This window comes from Chaetura pelagica, unplaced genomic scaffold, assembly GCF_000747805.2.
Source record: "Chaetura pelagica isolate M959 unplaced genomic scaffold, ChaPel_1.0 scaffold135, whole genome shotgun sequence".
Lineage (NCBI taxonomy): Eukaryota > Metazoa > Chordata > Aves > Apodiformes > Apodidae > Chaetura > Chaetura pelagica.
The window spans coordinates 4,792,705-4,815,860 of record NW_009953649.1 but is presented as its reverse complement, the minus strand read 5'-3'; the positions used below and the strand labels follow the sequence as shown (position 1 = coordinate 4,815,860).

General features: G+C 43.4%; 1 protein-coding gene across 1 annotated transcript in view; it reads right to left on the bottom strand.

The window, feature by feature from the left end:
• Positions 1-10,638: 10,638 nt before the first annotated feature.
• Positions 10,639-23,156, bottom strand: part of PNLDC1 (poly(A)-specific ribonuclease (PARN)-like domain containing 1) — a 14,012-nt gene continuing 1,494 nt past the window's right edge. Inside the window, exons 5-22 of the mRNA XM_010000019.1 lie at positions 23,066-23,156; positions 21,576-21,664; positions 21,195-21,295; positions 20,008-20,055; positions 19,292-19,418; positions 18,911-19,011; positions 17,692-17,771; positions 16,569-16,706; positions 15,598-15,667; positions 15,254-15,339; positions 14,972-15,027; positions 14,027-14,094; positions 13,121-13,174; positions 12,867-12,909; positions 12,196-12,295; positions 11,535-11,710; positions 11,264-11,362; positions 10,639-10,699 (exon numbers count right to left, since the gene is read on the bottom strand). Coding sequence (XP_009998321.1) covers positions 10,639-10,699; positions 11,264-11,362; positions 11,535-11,710; positions 12,196-12,295; positions 12,867-12,909; positions 13,121-13,174; positions 14,027-14,094; positions 14,972-15,027; positions 15,254-15,339; positions 15,598-15,667; positions 16,569-16,706; positions 17,692-17,771; positions 18,911-19,011; positions 19,292-19,418; positions 20,008-20,055; positions 21,195-21,295; positions 21,576-21,664; positions 23,066-23,156 — 1,588 coding nt within the window. The remainder of the gene's footprint in view (positions 10,700-11,263; positions 11,363-11,534; positions 11,711-12,195; positions 12,296-12,866; positions 12,910-13,120; positions 13,175-14,026; positions 14,095-14,971; positions 15,028-15,253; positions 15,340-15,597; positions 15,668-16,568; positions 16,707-17,691; positions 17,772-18,910; positions 19,012-19,291; positions 19,419-20,007; positions 20,056-21,194; positions 21,296-21,575; positions 21,665-23,065) is intronic.

Genomic DNA, 23,156 nt, shown 5'->3' with positions numbered 1-23,156 from the left:
TACATGTTCTGCAGCTCTCCTTTGAGATGTTCAGCTTCCTTCTTGTGACCACTTGTAGTGCCAGAAAAGGCTTGAGAGATTTGGAACATAAAAAGAGAAGTATGATGGAATGGGAAAAAAAAAAAAAAAAAGCCAAGGTAAAAAGCTATGTTACTTTTTCTTTTAGTTCAGTGCAGACAGAGCACTCAAAGCATGTGTCAAGCTAGTACGGAGAGTGCATTTTCATTACCTCCCTTCAACATCCCATCATTGCATGTCTACCCAGCAGGTCTCCACACTAATAATGCCCTCCTTCTTGCCCTTCTCCAGTAACACTATCAGCAATAAAATCTTTTCTCTCTACATATACTCATTCCCACCAACTCCAGGGGGCCGCCCTCACCCCCTCTTACAATGTGCTCCTTCCACCTCAGACAGATTATTTATTTTTGTCCCACTGTTTACATGAAGTCTTTATTTGGTACAAGTCTTCCAGGACACAGACATACACATGAAAGAGGGAATTTCAGAAGTTTCTTCTCTTTCCTAATTTAGGCAGGAAAGAAAACCTTCTCTTTCATCTTAACCCTTTACATTCACTGAGCACTGAGGAAATGTTACCTTTTTGGAGGCTTTGTGCTGTCTCCCCAAACATATCATCCCTGGAGCTTGTCAGAGTGCACATGGTGACCTGCCTCAGCTTTGTCTTTTGCTCCTCCTCCCACACGGCTCATCTCCAGACTGTGGAGCATCACTAACCCACTTGAAGAAGTTATGAGCCTCCACCAAAGCTCAACCCTAGGCTTGACTAGGAACAGGACCCAAGCTGAAAATCGCTTGAATCTACTTTTATTTTTGCCCTGAAAAACTGGGGACACTGCCTGCGAAGCACATTTTTTTCCTCCAGTTAGCAAATGACATGGTTACGTATGTCAGGCATTATCTAAAAGTGTCAGAGCACCTTGGCCCAGCTGACAAAATCTTATCACCTCTAGCATGATAGTGCATCTGGGTTAGAAACTGTTACAGTTGTCAGAGGACTGTGGTTTCCAGACAAGCTGGGAGAGGAGTGGATAGAAAATCCTGAGTACTTTTAGGAAGGTGTATGATCAGCTTATATGTGGGATATTTTAATATTTGTGTGTGTGTGTAATAATAAGAAACTGAGCTTTGGAAAGTAACAGCTACCTTCAAGCCATGCATTTCCACTTGCTTCAGCAAGTGGGATGGTCTCACTTCAATTTAATAAAAATAAAAAGTAGTATATTCTCCTTTGCATCTGTTCTACTCTTGGGAATTCTGGATTCCAGTGCTGTGTCCGCAGCAGTGGTACTAACAAATCTGCTTATTTAGCTTTAATCTAGTCCATGGGTATGTCCAGGGCTATCCATTCCTGTGCAACCAGTGAAGCCTTCAGCATCCCATTTGTCTCCTTTTGCAAGTCTTGCAAGCAAGAATGTTGTCTGAGGAAGAAGAAAGCCATCTCCTGTGATTTCCTGGAGACCAGAGAAGCCTTAAATAACTTCAAAAGCAAGTGTTCACCCTTGTCCCCACAGTTCCTTCTTCAAGAGTGCTGAAAATGAATGTGAAGCTACCACAAGGCTCTTGTCCTGCCCCAGCAAGGATGACATGAGGCTGGTAGTTGTGGGCACTGTAAGCATAAAATAAGTCTTACCAAATGCCTCCTGGCCTGTTTTGCTTATGAAGGAAGAAAAGTAATTTTGAATTGTAATACTTGTTGGCTTTTTGTTTTAAATCAATGCAATCTAGTACACTTTATTTTTTGTCTCTTTACTTAATGTATACCATACAAAGAAGTTTTTAAACAGCCTAAAGGGGTTTTGCCCTTTCATTCAAAACCCAGAGAACAAGTGCAACAGAATAAAGATTTAATCCCAAACATATTTTTTTTTCTTTTCAGTTTTCATAGTCTCATTCTTAAAGAGCAATGCTAGGGTTTTATTCTTATTTATATGCTTTTAAAATGTCCCTGGGCATTCCCTGTTAGCTCTCTAAAAGCAGACTGATATGGTAGTGCTTCGCCTTTGTTGACAGGAGATAACCCAGGACAGGCTGGGGAAGGTCACAGTGATAGTGCTGAGTACCCAGCCCTCCCCAACAACAGACAAATTGAGGCTGTATCTCAGGCAGCACAAGCCTGTGACACAAACAAGGCGTCCCATTCTCTGTTGGACATAGACGATGACTGAAATCAGCACACCAGAGCTGGACTGATCTGTGTTGCACCCCTGGTTAGATCCTTGGAGACAAATTACCACAAAGTTCATGGCTCATGGAAAATGTAGTCCCACAGAGCATGGAACATTATTAGGTGTTATTACCATAAATGGGGTAAAAGATGCTTGGTACTTTGTACTTGTTACTTTTTTCCAAGCCTATATACATATGAGCAAACTACACTAGAGAGCAAAATGTGCAAGATCAGTTACATATATATACTTGTGTATATTTATGTATTAACATGTTGTTTTTTAAAATGGCCCCATTTTTGTGGTGAACACTCCATTTGTAGGTGAATTTGGGAGATCTTGGAGAAAAACAAAAACAAAACAAAACCAACTCTAAACCCTCAAAACTTCAATGGAACAGAACATTTCACATCTCAAAAAAATAGGACACAAACAGCTACAGGATGGAAAGCTGCTGCTCAGGTACTGCAGGGGTAGGGAGTGAAGGAAGCAAAAAACACTCAGACAACCCTTCTGGGGTTGGGTAGACACCCTTCCCTGGCTATAAAAAATTAAAATCATGCAAGGTCTCTGCCAGAGTAATCCAAGGGATATTTCTTCTCAGCTCCCAGGCTGAAGAAGCAGCTGAGCAAACTAAAGGGGGGCAGGGAAACCAGCTCCATCAGAGAGGCTGAGGATGGTCTGGATGCCCAGGACTGGGATGCTGGCACGAGTCCAGGCTGCCTCTGGTGCCTGTGAAGAGCTGGCTGCAGAGCTGGGCAACCCTGTCTGTATTCAGCTGGCCCAGAACACCTGCCTGGGGATGAGAGACCTGTGAATACAGGGCAGAACACCATCCCTGCTCTAGAAAAGGGAGGAGGGGAGGGAATCCACACTACAAAGAAAGCTGCATTTGTGTTTATACCTAGAAACTGTAGGAGAGCAGCAGGAAAGAAACCTTGACCCTTGCTGCAGGTTTCCAGCTCCTCACATTAGCTGCTCCAACCCTCTTGCCCATGTCTAGTAAAACAGACTGGGTGGACTTCCTGCGGATGTGGCTTCATTTGCCTTCAGCAGAGCAGTGGATGAATGTGCAAAACCCTGAGAGAAGTGGTAACTTCCAGTGGGAAGTGATGTGCAGGTGAGAGTGCCAGAAATCTTCAGTCTTGGGCTGGAGCCCAGTTTCACCTAGGCTCCAGGGTCTATGACAACTCTGTGCAGCCAACTCTGCAGGGAACAACACAGTTCCTTTGATGTAATTGCCTTTATCTCATCATTACTTTCAATATTATCTCCTAGCATGTCATTGCCATTATTTTAGTTTTTGTATTTCATGTTTCATTTAGTTGCCTTTATCTCATAATTAATTTTAATATTATCTCCTAGCATTTCATCACCTCTAATCTATGAATCTGAAGCAAGTAGAAGAAGCAGCCTTCCCATAAGTGGATCTAAAAGGCTGCTTCTTCTACCTGCTTCAGAATGTGATAAAGCATCAGTAGGTGCTGTTCAAGAACTCAGTACTAACACAGAGCTCACCCTTAAGGCCAAAATGGTTGTGGCCTTAGCATTCATGTCTGTCATGGACTTGGGAGAATATGTTGCTGTCTGGAGAAGTATCTGCCTGAAGAGCTTCAACCTCTTCTCAGCTGGTTGAAGGACAGCTACACTGATTGTCAAGGTAGGAGAGGACAGAGTAAATGAGCTCCTCTGTTTCTGCCATCTGTGTGGAATCTGTTCAGCAGAACACAGAGCACTGAGGACTGCACCATTCTGAAGCTGCTCCTCGTTGCCTATAACCAAACTGGGAATGTGCCATCTGGAAGTTCATTGATAGCCTCTGAACCTATTATGAACCACTTATTCAGGGCACAGTCCTCCGGTCAAATTGAAGAAATGCTGCAAAGCAGATGAGTGCATTTCAAAGATTGTGTCAGATTGTGGCAATAGAAATCCGATAGAGTATTTGCAAGTCGTAGCTCACAGTTATCAAATAGCTTAATAAAATGGGTTTTTAAAATGTTTTACTATTGCATTTTTTAAACATTTCTAGATTTCTCTGCATATACGTGAGCAGAAATGAATCTAGGACAGTTCAGCTAAAGGCACATTCAGTTGGCCACAATGAGTTGTCCTAGACCCATGAGATACAGAAACTGAAATAAAAGCAATTAAATGCTAGGAGATAATATTAAAACTAACAATGAGATAAAGGCAACTGCATCAAACAAGCTGTGTTGACCCACACAGAGTTGTCCAATTCTGTCACCACCAATTCCTGGTCACCTATTCCTGCCTGTCCTCTCCAAACCAAACTTCTCCCAGACTCTTCCCCCACTGAGGAGAAGCAATCTCCTACATTTGCTGATCCTGGGACCTGGCAGGGGCCAACGACTGGGAAGAAAGGGACCAGGGTCCTCATGTACTCCTGCCTTTGCCAGCAGTGAGGCTGCTAATCCTGGCACATGTGCCATGAGTTCATGACCACTGGTGTAGCACGCATACTAATAAAAATAATTGCTTACAAGCAAGTACATCCTTCTTGGGAACCATGTGCAGCAAGGGGACAGAGCAGTGCCTGTGCAGCAGCAGCAGGCACAATTTGTTTCTCCATATGCCTCCTCCAGCAGCGACACCACTGGAATCACAGGTAAAGGATGCTAAGCTCAGTAGGGAGCAGCTGTGGAATCAGAAGTGCTGGCCGGAGTATGCAAGTATTTCTGAGTCTAAAGATGGTGACAGGTGCATATGGGATTAGGAGGAGCTCTGGTTGATTTTCTGTTCCCCATCACCATGTTCTCTTGTGTTAAGTTGTGGTGCATGTAGGCTATTGCTCAATGCAAGCTGTGAAGCAAGGGCATTCCCCCTTCCACAGGGATGCCTCTGACTGCAGCCAGCCCCAGTCCATCCCCTGGAGGCTGCCCAGCTGCTGGAGGCTGCAGGACCACAGGGAGGCCCAGAAGCCTGGCATGTCTCCTGTGGCATCAGTTCCCATGACCCAGCAGCTCTATGGAGCAATTACATCAAGCTGCTTCAGTGCTGCATCCCAGGGGAAGGGGCGAGTTTTGAGCACTACAAGCAGCTGTGGGAGCTTGTGGGTTTGCAAATCCTCATATTCATGTAGGAAAAGCAAAGTCCATTGTACGTGTTTCATGCACAGGACAGATGAGTTCCACTGGGTGAGTGAACAACTGCCTGTTTTGGTTATGCTGGCTGCACTTGCAAGCAAGCAGCTTGTTAAACAATGAGAAATTACAGCGTGAGCTTTGGCAACCAAAAGCTGGAAGCAAAGCAGAGGTTTCTAGCAGTATCTTTTAGAGCAAGCTCAGAACATGTCACTGCTCTGTCTGATCACGAGTGCCAACTTTTATGGGACAAATAAGATAGTTTGTATTACTTCAAAATACAGAATGAGGATTGCCAATTACTCTTCCACTGCTTAGAAACCTAGGTGAATTCCAGGGGTGTCAGTGGGTTGGACCAGGTCCAGAATCAGAACTGCTTTAGGATTTCCTCAATTTGTATGTGCCTGGATAGTGCTGAATAACCTATTTTCATGTTTTAAATAGTATATTTAAAACAATTATTTTTGACTGGACATGTTTCTGCCAGGATGCCATGTCCTTCTCTTGCATTGTAACCATTACCTCCTGCAGTTCTCCATCTGATAGGTATTTTGAAAGCAAGCCTAACTTAAAGCACTGGCATAAGGTTCTTTGCCAGCAGACTTGCTATTGCCATTTTCTTTTGAAGTTTGGCCACAGAAGGTCTTGTGCAGGCCCATGGGTTAACAACACTTGCTCCAGAAACAGAACCAGTGTAAATCACTCTTTCTGTGTCTGTAGGGGGCCCCTGGCTGTCCTACATGGAGAGCAAGGGGTGCAGGAGCCCCATCTCCATCTTGCCTTTGGTGAAACATCTGTCTTTTCAACTCTTTATGTGCACCTGGCTAGAGAGAAGTTTCAAGAGGAGTCAACTACTTTCCTATTTGTTAGGATGCTGATGAGAAAGGCACATTTGAGCCCCTGCATGGCAAGGATCTGGGTCTCATTGACCTGCCCAAGCTGCAGGGCAGGGTTCTGAATGTCAGGCAGCAGAACTTCTGCATGCAGTACCTGTGCTTAAAAGTGAGCAACCCCAGCACAGGTACCCCTCAGACTCCCCTGTGCTCTTTGCCTGCAGGTGAGCCCAAAGGTACTCACACAATACTTGGAAGTACTGGCTTTGTTAAAACAAAGAACCTGAACTCAGTAGTTTCTTCAGCAAGAGAAAGCATAGATGAGCTAGGTGAAACACTGGATATAAGCTCTCCCTCATCCCCCACACATCCTGGCAGTATGACCCTTCTTCACTTTTCATGACCTTGTGCCTTGCAGCAAACTCACAGCTCATTAGGGACCTCTGGAAGAGAATCTTCCTTTCCATCACCTCTGCCTGCATATGTTCACCTTTCAGTCTCCATCCTTGCTGAGATCCCTCTTTCTGCCTGTGCTCTGCAGCCACCCTTGGCCATCTCCTGCCTCATGAGCTCAACATGTCTCTGGGGTCACAGGTCGGGCTTGGAAGCATTTTGCCTCCCTCCCTGCTGCTTAGCCACAGCCTTGCTAACAAAATGCACAGTGCTTACCTGTACTCACATGGGCATCTTTCTTCCCCGGGGCTCTTGGAGGTGCATGGACTAGCCCTGGTAGCAGCTCTGCAAGCCAGCCATCTCAGTTGTTGGCCATCCCCACCATGAGACATGCCACATCTCCAGCATAGCTTAATTCTGTTCCTTTTGGGCTCCTCCAGCAATAACACAGACAGATCTGTGCGCTCCCCAGCATTGCTGGTGTCTATCTCCTTCACATACCTGCCTTACAGAGAGGACTGGGCCAAAGCAATGCTCCCCTTCTGAGGGTCCCTTGTGTCAGACTGGGTAAAATCATCCCCTAGCCTTAAGCATGAGGGTTGAGGGAAGAAATATTGCCACAGCATTTCATGCACTGCCACCTTAATTAGGGGATGGTTCTCTAGAGGTGGAGACTACAACTGGTAGAGAGGATCTGTTAGGAAAAGCCATAGGAAAAAGGGAGATAGAACCAGAAAATAGAAGTCAGATCTGCTGCTGCATACGGACATCACAAAAATGTGTTAATGGAGCAGTTGTACAGCAGGATTTTCCCATGTCTAAGGCTTACAGAAACTTCCATTTTCTTCATCAGCACAGAAAGTTCTGGCCCAGCTGCAGTACTGGGATACAGCCAAAGCCATCCTGGCTTGTCAAGCTAACTCACATCAAGGGGGTGAATGACGCCCACACTTGGCACCAGGATGCTTCACTTGATTAATCCAGCAAGATATTTGCAACCGCACCATTCTGAGATGCACCAAGGTTTTCAGCTAGGATGTATTTTGAACAAATATTAAGAAGAATTGTTGATTTGCACCATTAGAAAACATAGGTATAGGAAATTTTCTTCTCTATAAAAATAATACCCTGACTTTAAAGAGGTAAATCCTGCTCTCCTCCAATGCCAGTGCATGTATGTCTGGCCTATCACCAGGCCACAAGCAGCAAGAACAATGGTTTAAGGAATAATTAGATGTAGGTTTGTTTTTCCATGTATGGATCCAGACATTTTTGCATAATTGAACAGTGCTGTTGGTGTTTTTTCTGTTGTGGGGGTGTTTGTATTTTTTTTTTTGTGGGTTTTTTTTTCCAAAATTAATGATAGAAATAAAGTTTCTCCACAACAGTCTGATGTGACAGTATCTCTTTTAGTCTGAGACAATGCAGAGCTCCTCCATTGCAAAACTTCCACTCCTGGTGTTCAGCAACAGGAGGTACTCCAAAAAACTTTCCCACCAGAGCAGAGATGTCAAAACACATATATTTAATCTTGAAAAAAAAAGTCAATGTATCAAAAATCAAATTGTTCTTGGAAATAAATAATTCCAGTCTGCAATGCTCCACTTGCAGGGCTATACTTGTAATATAGACCTTCATAATTTGAATTCTGTCATCCTTTTTCTTTAAGGGTTGGAATTATCCTTCCAAGCTTTACAGCTAAAGTACAACTTTCTCCCAGTGCTCAGAAGCAGGTGTGCTCTAACTGCTGCTAGGGACTTTGCTATGGTTTTATTTGAGGGAGACAGGTTTCATTTTCTGAGCTGCCAGCTCTTACAGCCACTCAGCAACTTTGATATGCACCTCTCCAGAGCCAGTTACGGGGCAGGTTGCACCACCTAGAATTGGCTTCACAAGAATCAAGAGTACCCCCCACTCCTTGCAGAAGGCACGCAGGAACAGGCAAAACCTGAACTACCTTTGATACTTCCAACGTCAATTAATAACAATTCCCTAGTAACAGCTGAGATTTTGTCTTGATCTACAGCTTCTCAGAAGAACTTGTACATCTGTTCCCACAGCTAAAAGTTGCAGCTCTGATTTGTTAAACTAGCCCCCAGCTAACCCATTTCATGGGAACTGACTGCTAGAACACCCGATTGATGTCTTTAAAAGGCTCTGAGCAGCAAGTGACCTTCAGTTCTTAGACGGGTAACTTGTTTCTGTAAATCCTCCCATAGGAGGGAGATGAGAATATACTCAATCCACTCTCATTTTTTCTTCATACATTTATTCTGCATGTAAGCTTAACTGATTCACAGCAGGAACATCTAGTAGATCTGCAGCAATTGTTATTTCTAAGTTCTCCCAGCTCTAATGAGGAAGGCCAAGTATCTTGATTCACTGCACTATGTTGCTGCACAAGGTATGTCAGTACCTTGGAAAGACAAAAGGCATAGTCAGACCCATAGGCTATTTCTCAAAAAAGGGGTGAAAGGATCTCTACTTTCTTCTGCAGGGTAGTATGTTTCTCTAGAGCATGAACCAAGGAGGGAACTAACACGTTACTTGTCTGTGCCACTTGGAGAAAATGGGAGGGAGTAAAATTTAAAGACAGAACAATTTATTTGTTCCCTCAAAGTACATGCTCCCTTAAAAAACTGCTGTGCTTCTCAAAGGTAACAGAATCTGCATCTTCATCATCCCCAGACTGTAAAGATTAGATGCAAACAGGGCTGCATCTCTCCATGTCTAAGGATCTAGCTGAATCCAAACAAAGGTATTATGTTTCCCAGTTCATAAGCCAAGAAGTGTTTTTTATGGGAAAATGCATGCTACTGCATGTAACATCCATTGAAAATTTTCCCAAATCCATACAACACAGGGTCTGTGCTCTCCTTGACACAAAAGGAGTGTCTAATGATGCTAAAACATTACAGAATAAACAGGAAGATACTTACACTGGTATTTGAAGGAACAGTGTGACAGATAAACCCACCACTGAACAGCCAAAAAAATAATTTAAAAAAAGGTAACAAAGAAGTCAGTTAACTGCTTGGCTAGGAGCTGGCTTATGAAATACAAGCTGTAAACCACAAGCTGTGCAGAACTGGAGAACCACAGCTGAAGATACTCTGCCCTTTTCTCCTGCAGAGCAGCAAAGCAGCAAACCGTTAGCAGCAGAAGGCACGTGATCTTCAGGCACACCACAAAGCCACGCTGCTGCTCTAAGGTCCCCTGCAGCAACTCCTTTTTATGCAGAATCTGCCTTTAATCACCTCTAGTAGATGACCATAGGCCCCATCCAATTAGGTCTGACTGATATAATCTAAGGACCATTATTTGCAAATCATGGAGCAGCAGGTTGCTTCTAAGATAAATAAATTAGTAAGAAAAATTTCTGAATACCAAGTCCCTGGCCTGGCAAGTACTCCACCTGTATCAGAGGAACTGATCAACAAAGTGTATCTCATGATACTTTTGGATGCAGGACTGTTCACATGCTATGCACAAGAAGCAAACAGAGACACCTGCCAACTCACCTGACCTCTCTATATTCTATGAATTGGAAGCTGATAAATGTAATTTATCTGTGTCTATCCTTAGCTTCACTGCCACTGAAAGTACCACTGCATGACACTGACAGCACTACAAATTTAGCATTCCCCAGAATCTCTCGAGTCCCAAGAGTTTTCTCCATCAACTCTGCCCATTTAATTTGGTAAACAGTGACATTTTCCGCTTTACAATTGAAGCTAAAAATAACCTCTTTCATTTCATAACTTCCTGAACTTAATCAGAAATGTGTTTTATGCAACAGCACAAACACTGGAAACAAACTGGGGTTATGAATAGCTCTGAAGAACCAACAGGCGATCAAAGTAAATTACGCATTGAAAGAACCAGCTCTCCCTCTTCAGGACAGGACTGTGCTTTGAACAGATTACAAAATACCACAAATTGGAAACCAATACATGCTCTTTAAACACACATTTCCAAGAAAACAATTAAAAACACTAAGCTTTTTTTTCCCCTTCATAGTTTATTGAATGAAATTGAACAAAACAAAACATAGAGAAACACAAAAAAGATCTGTTTTCCTCATGTCTCATCTTGTAAGGCAGTCCTTAAGAATGAGCATCAAGGAGCTCCTCCAAGTACAAAGGCCAAGAGAGACCACAGTGCCACAATACTGGAGACTCTACAGGGCAAGAATAATAACATGCTGTTAGGCTACTTACATTTACATTTAGAGCTTATTTTTTTTCTTATTAAGCACAGAGATTCTTTTCTGAACTGTGTCAGGCCAGAAATTCACCCTTCATGAGCACTGCTGTCACCACTTCATGACAGGGGAATCCGGAATTCTCTGCTACTACCAAGCTTTCAACTTTGCTGTAGAAAAATACACATCCATCCCACACCTGGAAGACTACCTCTTTTCTCCTCAGGCTTCTTAGAGCCAGCGCTACAGATGACCCTCGGTCTGTTATGGTAGCACATACATGGCTTTATGCTATTTGTGAGATAACATTCCCTGGTTAATCAGGATGGAGATTGAAGTCCATCTGTGCAGGGCTGAAAGCTCACAAACAGCCCCCCAGCAGTCAGCAAGGGAACCCGCATCTGCACCCCGCGCTCTCCTGAAGGGCTGGCAGAGGGCACAGCCAGAGAGGGGCAGGCAGAGCTGCTGCGGCAGGGCCAGGCATCCCTAGAGGAATGATCGCCTTTCTCCCTGCCCGTTCCCCCGATGTCAGTAACTCACTGCAGCAGGCAGTTGACTGGCGGGGAGTGCCTCCAGTGGCGGTAGATGGAAACCCGCAGATGGGGGTGATGCCTGTAATCTCGCAGAACAAGCCGGACGCTGTAATGACAGCAGACGTGCTGAGCTGGGACTTGCAGGCTGCTCACTGCATCCCGCAGCTCAGGACAGCGACCTCTCTATCTGAGAGCTGTCACAGCACAGGAAGGGTGGGATGAAGACTTGGATCAAAGAGGATCAAAGGACAGAAAATTAAGACATTCTGGTCACTTACTGCTTAAATTTATTGGACAGCAGAATGAACTGATTCTTTGAAAGCCGTCTGACATCAAAGCGACAAAGAGCTCTAAACTCTTGGTAAATCTGCCTCTCATTCAGCCCTGGCCAGTCTCGGACATGGACAACCAAGACAGGCGGATGCTGGCTGGGAGTGTCTTCCCCAGAAAAATTCTGGAAAATGTACAATACTGAGACATACCTGAGTTCTGAAATACTATAGAAGTACTACTAATATAAGCAGAAAATATACAAAACGTGACACATAAGGAAGAATGGTTGCATACCTGCCTTTGGTGTAAAATTATTTTTCTTTTGTCTCATGGTTTGTCTCTACACATGAGCCATAAAAGCAAACTGTCACAATTACCATGGAGAAACCTCCAGAGCAATAGCAAGCTCTCTTCCAGAGCAAGGAGATTAGGGCAACAGACATTGACTAAAGCCATCTCACAGGAAACCATATGAACACATTTCACAAAGCAGAAATTCAACTCATCTGCCATTCTGAAAGGTCAGGCCTCTCATTTGTATGACAACAACTTCTGCCAAGGTGGGCCCAGGCACTAGTGGATTTTCCTCCTCTTAACAAAGCCATGATCTAGGCTACTGACCTACGCACTCCGCAAACTGGTCACAGACTTGCAATTCATACTCACAATGCTTGAAACACCACCTCGGATGCAATTCACTTTGTTCAGATACTCAGCTAACACGGAGAGATACTGAGAGAAAGAAGGATCAGCCTCCGCTGCACCGCTACATCAGAAAACAAAATGGGACAAGATTTTGTTTCTCCAGTGCTGCACTGCTCCACAGTGTCTCTGGAGAACAGAGCTCCTGAAAAACCTCTTCAACTAGTGACAAAATAGGTATTTTAGATCTTGGTATCTTCTACAGAAGTCAAAAAGCTGCAAGCAAAGGGAAGGGATTTTAACAGTTGCCTCTTAGGAACTTAGCTGAAGGCCCTGTAACACACAGATTTCAAAAATGGAAACAACGGAAAATTATTTGACCCTTATCCAAGTGAACTGAACTTGAGAGCATGTTCAGGGATAAAGGAGTCACAATGCCATTTCCCAACCTCTGAGCCTTGCGTGGCCCCTGATTTAACTTTTAAAATGTCAGCTTTGACATAAAGCTACTACTTTCAGATTTATAAAATAAAAATCTAATCATAACAGCAACATTTCCAGTAACACTTTCTCTTATCCAAAAGGAAGGCCAGCCTGCAAAGCAAAAAGTCAGCCAGAGCAAACTGATTACTATTTTCCATAGGACCCCATCCACATCATGCCATTTTCAGTAAATATTTAAAAACATCACTCACTCTGTGGATCTGCACAGTAGCAAATGAGCTGACTTAAGAAGAACTAGAAGGAGAAATAAGGAAGTGGCATTAGAACACAGCTAAAAAATCTAACAAATGGAAGGCAAAACCTTGCTAAAGTGCAGCTGAGTTACCAAAAGCAACAGACTGTGTATATCAACAAATATTTTTTAGTCTCAAATAGAGGCACAGAGCAGGAAAATAATTGCCAAGTCCCAAGATAAACTCTGAAGGAGTGTTAAGAAGCACTTTACCTGAACCACAGAGAAATGCATCATAGCCTGCCTCGTGAGGGCAATTCTTCTCAGCTGTAAGTGTCCAACAAAATCCTTAATCACACTGTGGAAAACTGCTCCACTGCAGAATCCTAACATTCATAAGATCCACCGTTCTGTTTGGAGATTTCTCCCTCCCACCTTCAGCTTCATTTCCTTCCTCACCTTGAAACCTTTACACCTAACAGAAAGTCTATGCTTCTACCAGGCATTTTCAAACAATACCACCAAAAAGGCAGCAGTTACACAAATGGCTGAAAAGCTCAGAAAGATGGGACATGAAAAATTTTAAGTTTTATGAAGATCTAAACCCACTTGTGTTGTCTACATTATTGATGGTTTGGGAACCATTTCAAAACAGGAGATCCTGTGCTGCAGAACAGCATGCTGCCAGCAGAGGCCAGGAAACACCTGCCTGACAGTGGGTATCACACCATATGCTGAACACAATCTCCTGCACACACAGCACCACTAACCCAACACATGAGCCAATGGGCTCCTGCTACTTTCTGAGACCTCCCGGCCATTAGCTCCCACTGTCTTCCATTCTGGAACCACTGTCTCCCATGTCCCCTCAAACCCCTTCCAAGGGCTACTTACTCTTTGCAACACCAAGCTGGGGTCAGTTTAGCCCAACTTAGTGTAAATACCATTTGTGGCATGATGCAAACCTGCCCTGCATCACCAATGGCAGCTACTAGGGACATACAGAACAGATGACCTTCTGGGAGCCCAGGCTTTGAGCCTGGACAAAAATGTGAATCAGCAGCTCTCTGCAGTTCAGCAGACCCACTGCTACTCACTCATGCTTTGCATGTGGATATCCATGGAGTAAAACAAAACCCTTTTAGCTACCTGACTTTGAAGATTTGTTTAAGAACATACCATATCTTGAGCAGTCACTTGCAAGAGTTATCACAGGGCACGTTGGATCTTTGGGATTTAGGTTGCTGCTGAAGACAAGTGGATGTGTAAGATTTTTGTCCTTCTTCATTATGGTCAGAGACACAAAATTACTGTTCCTTCTAGGCAGCCTGTCTGCTCTAATTGCACACTAAAAATGTGAACAGAACTAAAAATAAACGGAAAACTCCAAGAAAAGGGGTTGAGTAGATGGTTCTATTTGAATGGGGAACTCTGAAGGACAGATTAATAAACCCATGAAATGACTGAAATAAAAGAAAGAATATGCAAGTATAAAAACTCATGAGAATCTGCAGCCTGACATTGCTAAAACAAACAAAAAAACCCAGAATCCAAGTACTGTTTTTATAAGCACTAATTCTGCATCTCCTTTTTGGGAGTAGGGAGTGAGGGGAAAGAGGTGAAATTTTGCTTTACTTAGCAAAATTAACATCAAAACAAGCTAACCTCAAAAGAAGTTAAAAAAACCCAAAACAAACAGAAAACTACCACATCATGGCTAAGCTCATGAGATATGATACCTACTCATGTGCTGCACCTGAACACTGTATTTAGTTACTGCTTTGGGCTCAGTGCAGCTCTGTCTTGGGAGGTGGCATCTGAAATTAGGGTGTGTTTTCACTGAGAACTGAAACATTTCATAACAGAACATAAGTCTGTCTGCAAGCCAAACTTGTGATCAATGAAGTAATTGTGGTACAATATGAGAAGTGACTTAGAAGAAACAATTACTCCACGATTACTTTATAAGAAAGATTAAGAAATCATTTGTTCTTAAATGTAGAAAGACAAGAAAACATCTGAAAAACATTGAGAGGAAAGTCTGGACAAATCACTAACTTTGAAATACCATTTACAAGGATACAAAGAGATTGATTGCTGAAGGCTTCATAGCCCACTACTTACCTGCACAAAACCATATGCACCTCCAAAAGATTAGATGCTCGAGAAAACTGATGTTTCTGTAAAAGAAGAATGTTTTAGAAAATCAACCAAGACAGACCTCGTGGTAAGTGAGCTCATTTACTGGTACTGCTGATTCATAAAATGAGATCTAAAACCAGAAAGTCTCAGGGCAACACTGAGAACTGGTCCCAGTTCTGCAATAACCGGGCACTGGGGAAAAATATCCTCCCCTTTGAGTGAAATTCAAGCTTTAACTTCAAACAAAAGACCTTTGCATCTCACCTTCCAGATGGATTTTGTTACAGTCTTGGTGTCTATAAGGACAGGAAACAGGTTATGAATGTTCCTTTTAAACTCCTCATAGCTTTCTGAAAGCAAAACACATGTGGAGAACGACATAGTAACCCTGAAGAAAAAACAATGCTATTTCAAATTAATACAAAAGAGAGGTGAAATCAGAGAAATGATGCATTGCTCCAGCAGTGAGAGCTCCAAAGAGGCAACAAGCACTGCTGCTGCTTGCTATGCACTGTGGGTGGCTGAGGTGTTGAGAGACCACTGTGCTTACTGCCCCATCCCCACTGCAAAGGCAGCAGCCTGGGGACAGCAGCTATGTACAGCGTTACCTGGAAGGGGCTTGTAGAACTTGTCATGAAGATGCATAAGGTCCATCAGCATGTTGTGTCCCACCAGGGGCTACAGGAAGAATATAAACATAACAGTCCATTGTGACATATTTTTGAAGAGCGCTCAAGAGATAACCAACTCTCAGCATGCTCAACAGCTGTAATCCTTTCCTCCAGCGGACAGCACCCACACAGGCTCACTCAAAAGTCATTCACACGACAAGGCTCACAGGAGGACTACTGCTTTCAGAAATCAGGCTTGTGGACTCTCTGAGGAGGGTATTTTTTCAGCAGCATCCTATTTGGAGCAAAGGAGCTAGGTGGATTCTCAGTTCAGCTGAACACTGGAAAAATCTTCCAGTGATCAGATTTACACCCTCACTCACAAAGGCAGGAAGAGCCTTTGCCTGCACATCACCCACAGACTTCTGAAGCTGAAATTAATTCAATAATCTGCATACAGAACATAAAGAGTTTGCACACATAACCACACCAATGGTCCACATGGCCCAATAAACTGGTCTGTCACATGCTGAAAAGCATAACTTGCCCAAAAAGCAAGAATCTGCCCATCTTTCTTAGATGGTGACTCATACTGTACAACACAGGAGGCCACAGTGTTGAAAATCCATGCATCTTCCCAAGTGACATAAGAAACACACTGCAGAATGGGTCCTGGCTCTCTCTTCCCTGGCTGTTCTTGGTTTGCAGGAGTAACAGAAAAGTAACACAGGGAAATGTAGTCTTTGGATCTGTAATTCTGAGTATGCTTTGGGAGTGGGACATGATCAGTAAGATGTAATGTTTAACACTCATTTTTTCTAACCATGACTGCAATCCATCAATTCATCTCAGTTTCACTGACAACTAAACAGGACAATCACATTGAATAAGTTGAGTTATTTAATACAAATTACTACTTTATCTTTAATCATCCCTCTACATTCAGTGTAGGAATAAAGACATTTTACCTTCTTGACTTGAACAAGCGTGTGGAAGAGGTTAGTGAAGCCCCGGGCAGACAGAAGAATGAGCTCCTTCTGGCAGTAGTCATAAGGAGAGTCCTCCAGAAGCTGACGTTGCTGTGGACTTACTTTTTTCACCATTACCTGAAAAGAACAGTCACTGGGTATCTCAGCCCCCCATGCTTGTTGTATGTACACTGTGCTTCCTGGGGTTCAGTAATGCTGAGGATAAGTTCAGCTTATAGGCTATGAAGGATGGAGAAATAATGCATCCTCTGGGACCTCAAGACTGTATCACTTCTCTTCCATATGGAGATCAGTACTCCAGTGACAAGAGTGACCTGCTCTGAGTGTGTCATACTAATGCTCCTCTTGTTAAGAAGATAGTTCCTCCCATAATTTTTTTTTTAAGCACAAATAAACATAATCCAGATTAGCTTGACACCAACGTGCTAAATTCATGGCAACAAAACCTAACAGCAATCACACAAACTGAGTCCTGAAAGAGCTACACTTCAGGAGAGAAGGCTGGGTAAATCTATCACTCTGTTGACAAGGGTTATCAGACAAAAATAGTACTAAAAAAAAAAAAAAAGTCTTCTGTAATCTACTTCTAAGCAACTGACTTTTATCTTACTCATACCATGTTTTGGTTAGTCCACAGCCATAAGTTTAATTCAGAAAATATTGCACCAAAGTGCAAAAGAGCAGAACACCAAGCCATATAAGAGACAAAAGTCTTTGAAGCAACTACATGGCAGAAGTCAGCAAAGGAAAACCACAAAAAAAGCTAAAACTTGTACATTGTTGTGGAAGTACTAGAGGAGATATCCAACAAAGTCTGGAGACACAGAGAGGATCCCTCCAGAAATGCCCCAAGGAGAAACACTTCCAGCTCAAACTATTTTGTGGCTGTAGGACAAATATAAACCAAAGTTAGTCTCCTGGATCCCTTCTCTTGGGTTCCCACAATCAGCACTTCCCTAAACATTCCTATGTCATTGTCTACTCCTCCTCCTGGACCCTATCATTGAAAGTACAAGCGACATTTCAGAGTCCCTGCAAAGATGCTAATCCTTTCTGTCTCAGTAAGAACCCTCTTTCCAAATGGTCCATATTTCCATCTCACCTTCCCATCTCCAAGAGGTTGTGTCCAAACATTTTGGAGACCCTGTCTCAGAGCCAGCTGAACTTCAAACATCTGATATCCTGAGGCAAAAAATAAAAAAGCACGAGCAATAAAAACTTCAGAGTACAGACAAGCCTGTTTAGGAAATCATTTTTCTAGACAGAAGCACCAGATGTTTCACCCTCTCAAAAAATACTCCTGAATGTATGATCTTTGTACACTACCACACACAATGACAGCAAAAACCAAACATAACCCCCCAAAAAAGCAAAGCAAACAAACAAGGTCATAGTAAGAATTTCAGACAAATAAGCTTTTGTGACAAAACAGGACAAGGAAAAGACTAATTGAAAAGAGGAGGGAGGAAGGCTGCTACTCTGAAAAAGACTTGATGTGGTTTTGGAAGGTTTCAGAGCAACACATCCAGAAGCCACAAACAGGTAAGAGGTACCAATGCATCTCCCCTCAAAGCTGATAAGGAATAACAGAGTCCTCTTCTGATGCAAAAAGCATGCAAAAAGACACATTAATCAAGTCTTATTGCTTACTTAAATATGTATTTCTTGTCACGGGTGCTCACCATTGCCAGACTCTATTAAAGTATCAGTATAGAAATACAGAAGAGGTTAGGAAGGACAGAAATTATGTTATTCCCTGACCTAGAGGACTAAGATTTGGTTTCTGTAAGCAAAACTGTTCTCTGCTACAATTCCCTCTTCCTCAGCTTTGCTTTAGTGCTCCAAAAAGCTAACACGTGGTAAGTGGCCTGGTTACCTCCACTGGTATATACATGTATCTCCTCAGGGCTCACATCATTGCTCCAGAGGAGAAGGAACAAAGTCTGAAAGGAGACCCTTCTCCAATGGAAAGGCCCTTCTCCGAGGGGAAAAAAAACAAAACCAGATCAGCCAGGATTTAAAACAAGCAACTATAAATTCTCTAGTTGCTGCTCTGAAGAAGTACAAAATGGAAGTCAGTCACTACAAAGCATGATCCACTTCCACTAGAGAAAGACCCACCACCCCAATGGAGGAGAAAAGCAAACTCGAGAGATGAATGCCTGACAGAAACTGAGCCATAGACAGGGGCCTGGTAAAGGCAGGATGGGCACAGATGCTTTGACCCTCAACAGAGGTTAACAGTGGCAGCCCCAGAGGTTCAGAAGTGATGAAGCCACTCAAGAGTCCAGAGTGCCTGAGGGAGGCACCTTGTTGCATACCACTCAGGTCCTGTAAAGTCATGGTCTCCTCTTCCTTTGCTACAGCAATCCAACAGGTCACTTCATCAATTGCCTTCTTCAGCACATCCCTGTCCTGAGCACTAAAGCACGATCAGAGGGAAAAAGGCAGAGGTGAGAAGCTGCTCTTTACAGATAGAGCCTTGTGCTTTCTTGTGGGAATGCATTCCCATTATTTGCCCAACTCTCCAGATTGTATCCTGTAGTCTCAGTCTTCCTTCCTACAGACCACAGCATGCTGGAAGGGCTGGCAGCACAGTATTCAAACCAATATGCTTTCATACTCCTACAAAAAGTGATCTGAGTAAAGGTGAGCTGTCAATACAGTCAGTACTGAGGACCCACCTCTCTGAATAACCTCACCTGCTGACTTTCCAGCTCCCCACTAAGAGATGCTGAATAAGCATCTTCTCTTGTGCCTCATTCATGTACGGGATTCCATCTTTGAGGAACTGCAGGGTGGAAACAATGCCAGTTTGGTTACTATTCCCTGGACATTTTTGCAGCAAATTAGAGGTTAGCAGGTTAGCCAGGTCCAAAATATACTTCAAAGATGCTGATGTTCCTCATTCTTATAATACCCTCTTCAAAAATACAAACTGTAGGTAATCCAAGATGCATTCTTACATAAAAGAAGATTTGTTTACGTATAGAGGGAAGAAAAGGATTTTTAAGAACTGCTGCTCTGCTTTTACCTTTTCTTTAATAAGATCATAGAATGGTTTGTTGGAAGGGACCAAGACTATCTAGTTCCCACCCCCCTGCATGGGCAGGGACACCTCCCACTAGATCAGGTTGTTCAAAGCCCCATCCAACCCGGCCTTGGACACTTCCAGGGACAGGGCTTCCACAGCTTCCCTGGGCAACCTACTTACACCATCCTCACAGTGTATGATTTCTTCCTAATATCTACTCTAAATCTCCCCCTTCATCTTGAAACCATTCCTCCTCATCCTATCACTACAAGCCCTTATAAAAGTCCCTCCCCAGCTTTCCTGTAGGCCCCCTCCAGGTACTGGAAGGCCACTATAAGGCCTCCCCAGAGCCTTCTCCAGGCTGAACAACCCAAACTCTCTCACAGCTTGTCTTCATAGGAGACATGTCCCCCACTTCAAACATCTGATATCCTGAGGCAAAAAATAAAAAAGCACGAGCAATAAAAACTTCAGAGTACAGACAAGCCTGTTTAGGAAATCATTTTTCTAGACAGAAGCACCAGATGTTTCACCCTCTCAAAAAATACTCCTGAATGTATGATCTTTGTACACTACCACACACAATGACAGCAAAAACCAAACATAACCCCCCAAAAAAGCAAAGCAAACAAACAAGGTCATAGTAAGAATTTCAGACAAATAAGCTTTTGTGACAAAACAGGACAAGGAAAAGACTAATTGAAAAGAGGAGGGAGGAAGGCTGCTACTCTGAAAAAGACTTGATGTGGTTTTGGAAGGTTTCAGAGCAACACATCCAGAAGCCACAAACAGGTAAGAGGTACCAATGCATCTCCCCTCAAAGCTGATAAGGAATAACAGAGTCCTCTTCTGATGCAAAAAGCATGCAAAAAGACACATTAATCAAGTCTTATTGCTTACTTAAATATGTATTTCTTGTCACGGGTGCTCACCATTGCCAGACTCTATTAAAGTATCAGTATAGAAATACAGAAGAGGTTAGGAAGGACAGAAATTATGTTATTCCCTGACCTAGAGGACTAAGATTTGGTTTCTGTAAGCAAAACTGTTCTCTGCTACAATTCCCTCTTCCTCAGCTTTGCTTTAGTGCTCCAAAAAGCTAACACGTGGTAAGTGGCCTGGTTACCTCCACTGGTATATACATGTATCTCCTCAGGGCTCACATCATTGCTCCAGAGGAGAAGGAACAAAGTCTGAAAGGAGACCCTTCTCCAATGGAAAGGCCCTTCTCCGAGGGGAAAAAAAACAAAACCAGATCAGCCAGGATTTAAAACAAGCAACTATAAATTCTCTAGTTGCTGCTCTGAAGAAGTACAAAATGGAAGTCAGTCACTACAAAGCATGATCCACTTCCACTAGAGAAAGACCCACCACCCCAATGGAGGAGAAAAGCAAACTCGAGAGATGAATGCCTGACAGAAACTGAGCCATAGACAGGGGCCTGGTAAAGGCAGGATGGGCACAGATGCTTTGACCCTCAACAGAGGTTAACAGTGGCAGCCCCAGAGGTTCAGAAGTGATGAAGCCACTCAAGAGTCCAGAGTGCCTGAGGGAGGCACCTTGTTGCATACCACTCAGGTCCTGTAAAGTCATGGTCTCCTCTTCCTTTGCTACAGCAATCCAACAGGTCACTTCATCAATTGCCTTCTTCAGCACATCCCTGTCCTGAGCACTAAAGCACGATCAGAGGGAAAAAGGCAGAGGTGAGAAGCTGCTCTTTACAGATAGAGCCTTGTGCTTTCTTGTGGGAATGCATTCCCATTATTTGCCCAACTCTCCAGATTGTATCCTGTAGTCTCAGTCTTCCTTCCTACAGACCACAGCATGCTGGAAGGGCTGGCAGCACAGTATTCAAACCAATATGCTTTCATACTCCTACAAAAAGTGATCTGAGTAAAGGTGAGCTGTCAATACAGTCAGTACTGAGGACCCACCTCTCTGAATAACCTCACCTGCTGACTTTCCAGCTCCCCACTAAGAGATGCTGAATAAGCATCTTCTCTTGTGCCTCATTCATGTACGGGATTCCATCTTTGAGGAACTGCAGGGTGGAAACAATGCCAGTTTGGTTACTATTCCCTGGACATTTTTGCAGCAAATTAGAGGTTAGCAGGTTAGCCAGGTCCAAAATATACTTCAAAGATGCTGATGTTCCTCATTCTTATAATACCCTCTTCAAAAATACAAACTGTAGGTAATCCAAGATGCATTCTTACATAAAAGAAGATTTGTTTACGTATAGAGGGAAGAAAAGGATTTTTAAGAACTGCTGCTCTGCTTTTACCTTTTCTTTAATAAGATCATAGAATGGTTTGTTGGAAGGGACCAAGACTATCTAGTTCCCACCCCCCTGCATGGGCAGGGACACCTCCCACTAGATCAGGTTGTTCAAAGCCCCATCCAACCCGGCCTTGGACACTTCCAGGGACAGGGCTTCCACAGCTTCCCTGGGCAACCTACTTACACCATCCTCACAGTGTATGATTTCTTCCTAATATCTACTCTAAATCTCCCCCTTCATCTTGAAACCATTCCTCCTCATCCTATCACTACAAGCCCTTATAAAAGTCCCTCCCCAGCTTTCCTGTAGGCCCCCTCCAGGTACTGGAAGGCCACTATAAGGCCTCCCCAGAGCCTTCTCCAGGCTGAACAACCCAAACTCTCTCACAGCTTGTCTTCATAGGAGACATGTCCCCCCATTCTGATAATCTTCATGGCCCTCTTCTGGACTCACTCCAGGAGCTCCATGTCCTTCTTATGTTGTGGGCTCCAGAACTGGACACAGTATAGGGGTCCAGGTGGGGTCTCACGAAAGCGGACTAGAGGGAGAGAATCACCTCCCTTGACCTGCTGGCCATGCTTCTTCTGGTGCAGCCCAGGATACAGCTGGCTTTCTGGGCTGCAAGAGCACACTGTCAGCTCATGTTGAACTTTCCATCAACCAACACCCCAAAGTCCTTCTCCTCAGGGCTGCTCTCAACTCATTCTCCACCCAGCCTCTATTTGTGCTACTTCAAGTGTCAAGATATCACAATGATTCCTGTTCAAAATTGCTAAGTAGTGCTCTTATATAATTATACAGTCTGAATGTTATGGAAATGTGGCTATCTGTAAGATGCAGGTAAACTGAGAGTTCCACACCTTCCTAGCTAGTAAAAATTCCCACAAGGGTCTGTTTAGTAACTCCTCAGCTCACCCGAGATAGGTTTTCTTTTTTTGAGGTGGGAAAATCTGCCTTAGGCTGACAAAGATGTGGTTATTGCCTCTATGGCAGTTGAGAAGAACCAGCACTCACTCTCCCTGTTGATAATGAGCCACATGATACATTCATACTTTAACAAGATGCAAGTTACCCCAGAAATGTAAGGGATATTAATCCAAATGTCTCATGTAATTGCTCAGACTTCCTCTGTTACAGATTTCTGGCAGAGACATTACATACCTTATTATAGTCAAAGCCATAATGAGACAGGAACTGAATGCTAGATGCAGAAAGTGTGACTTCGACATCCTTAACTCCCAACGTGGAGGGA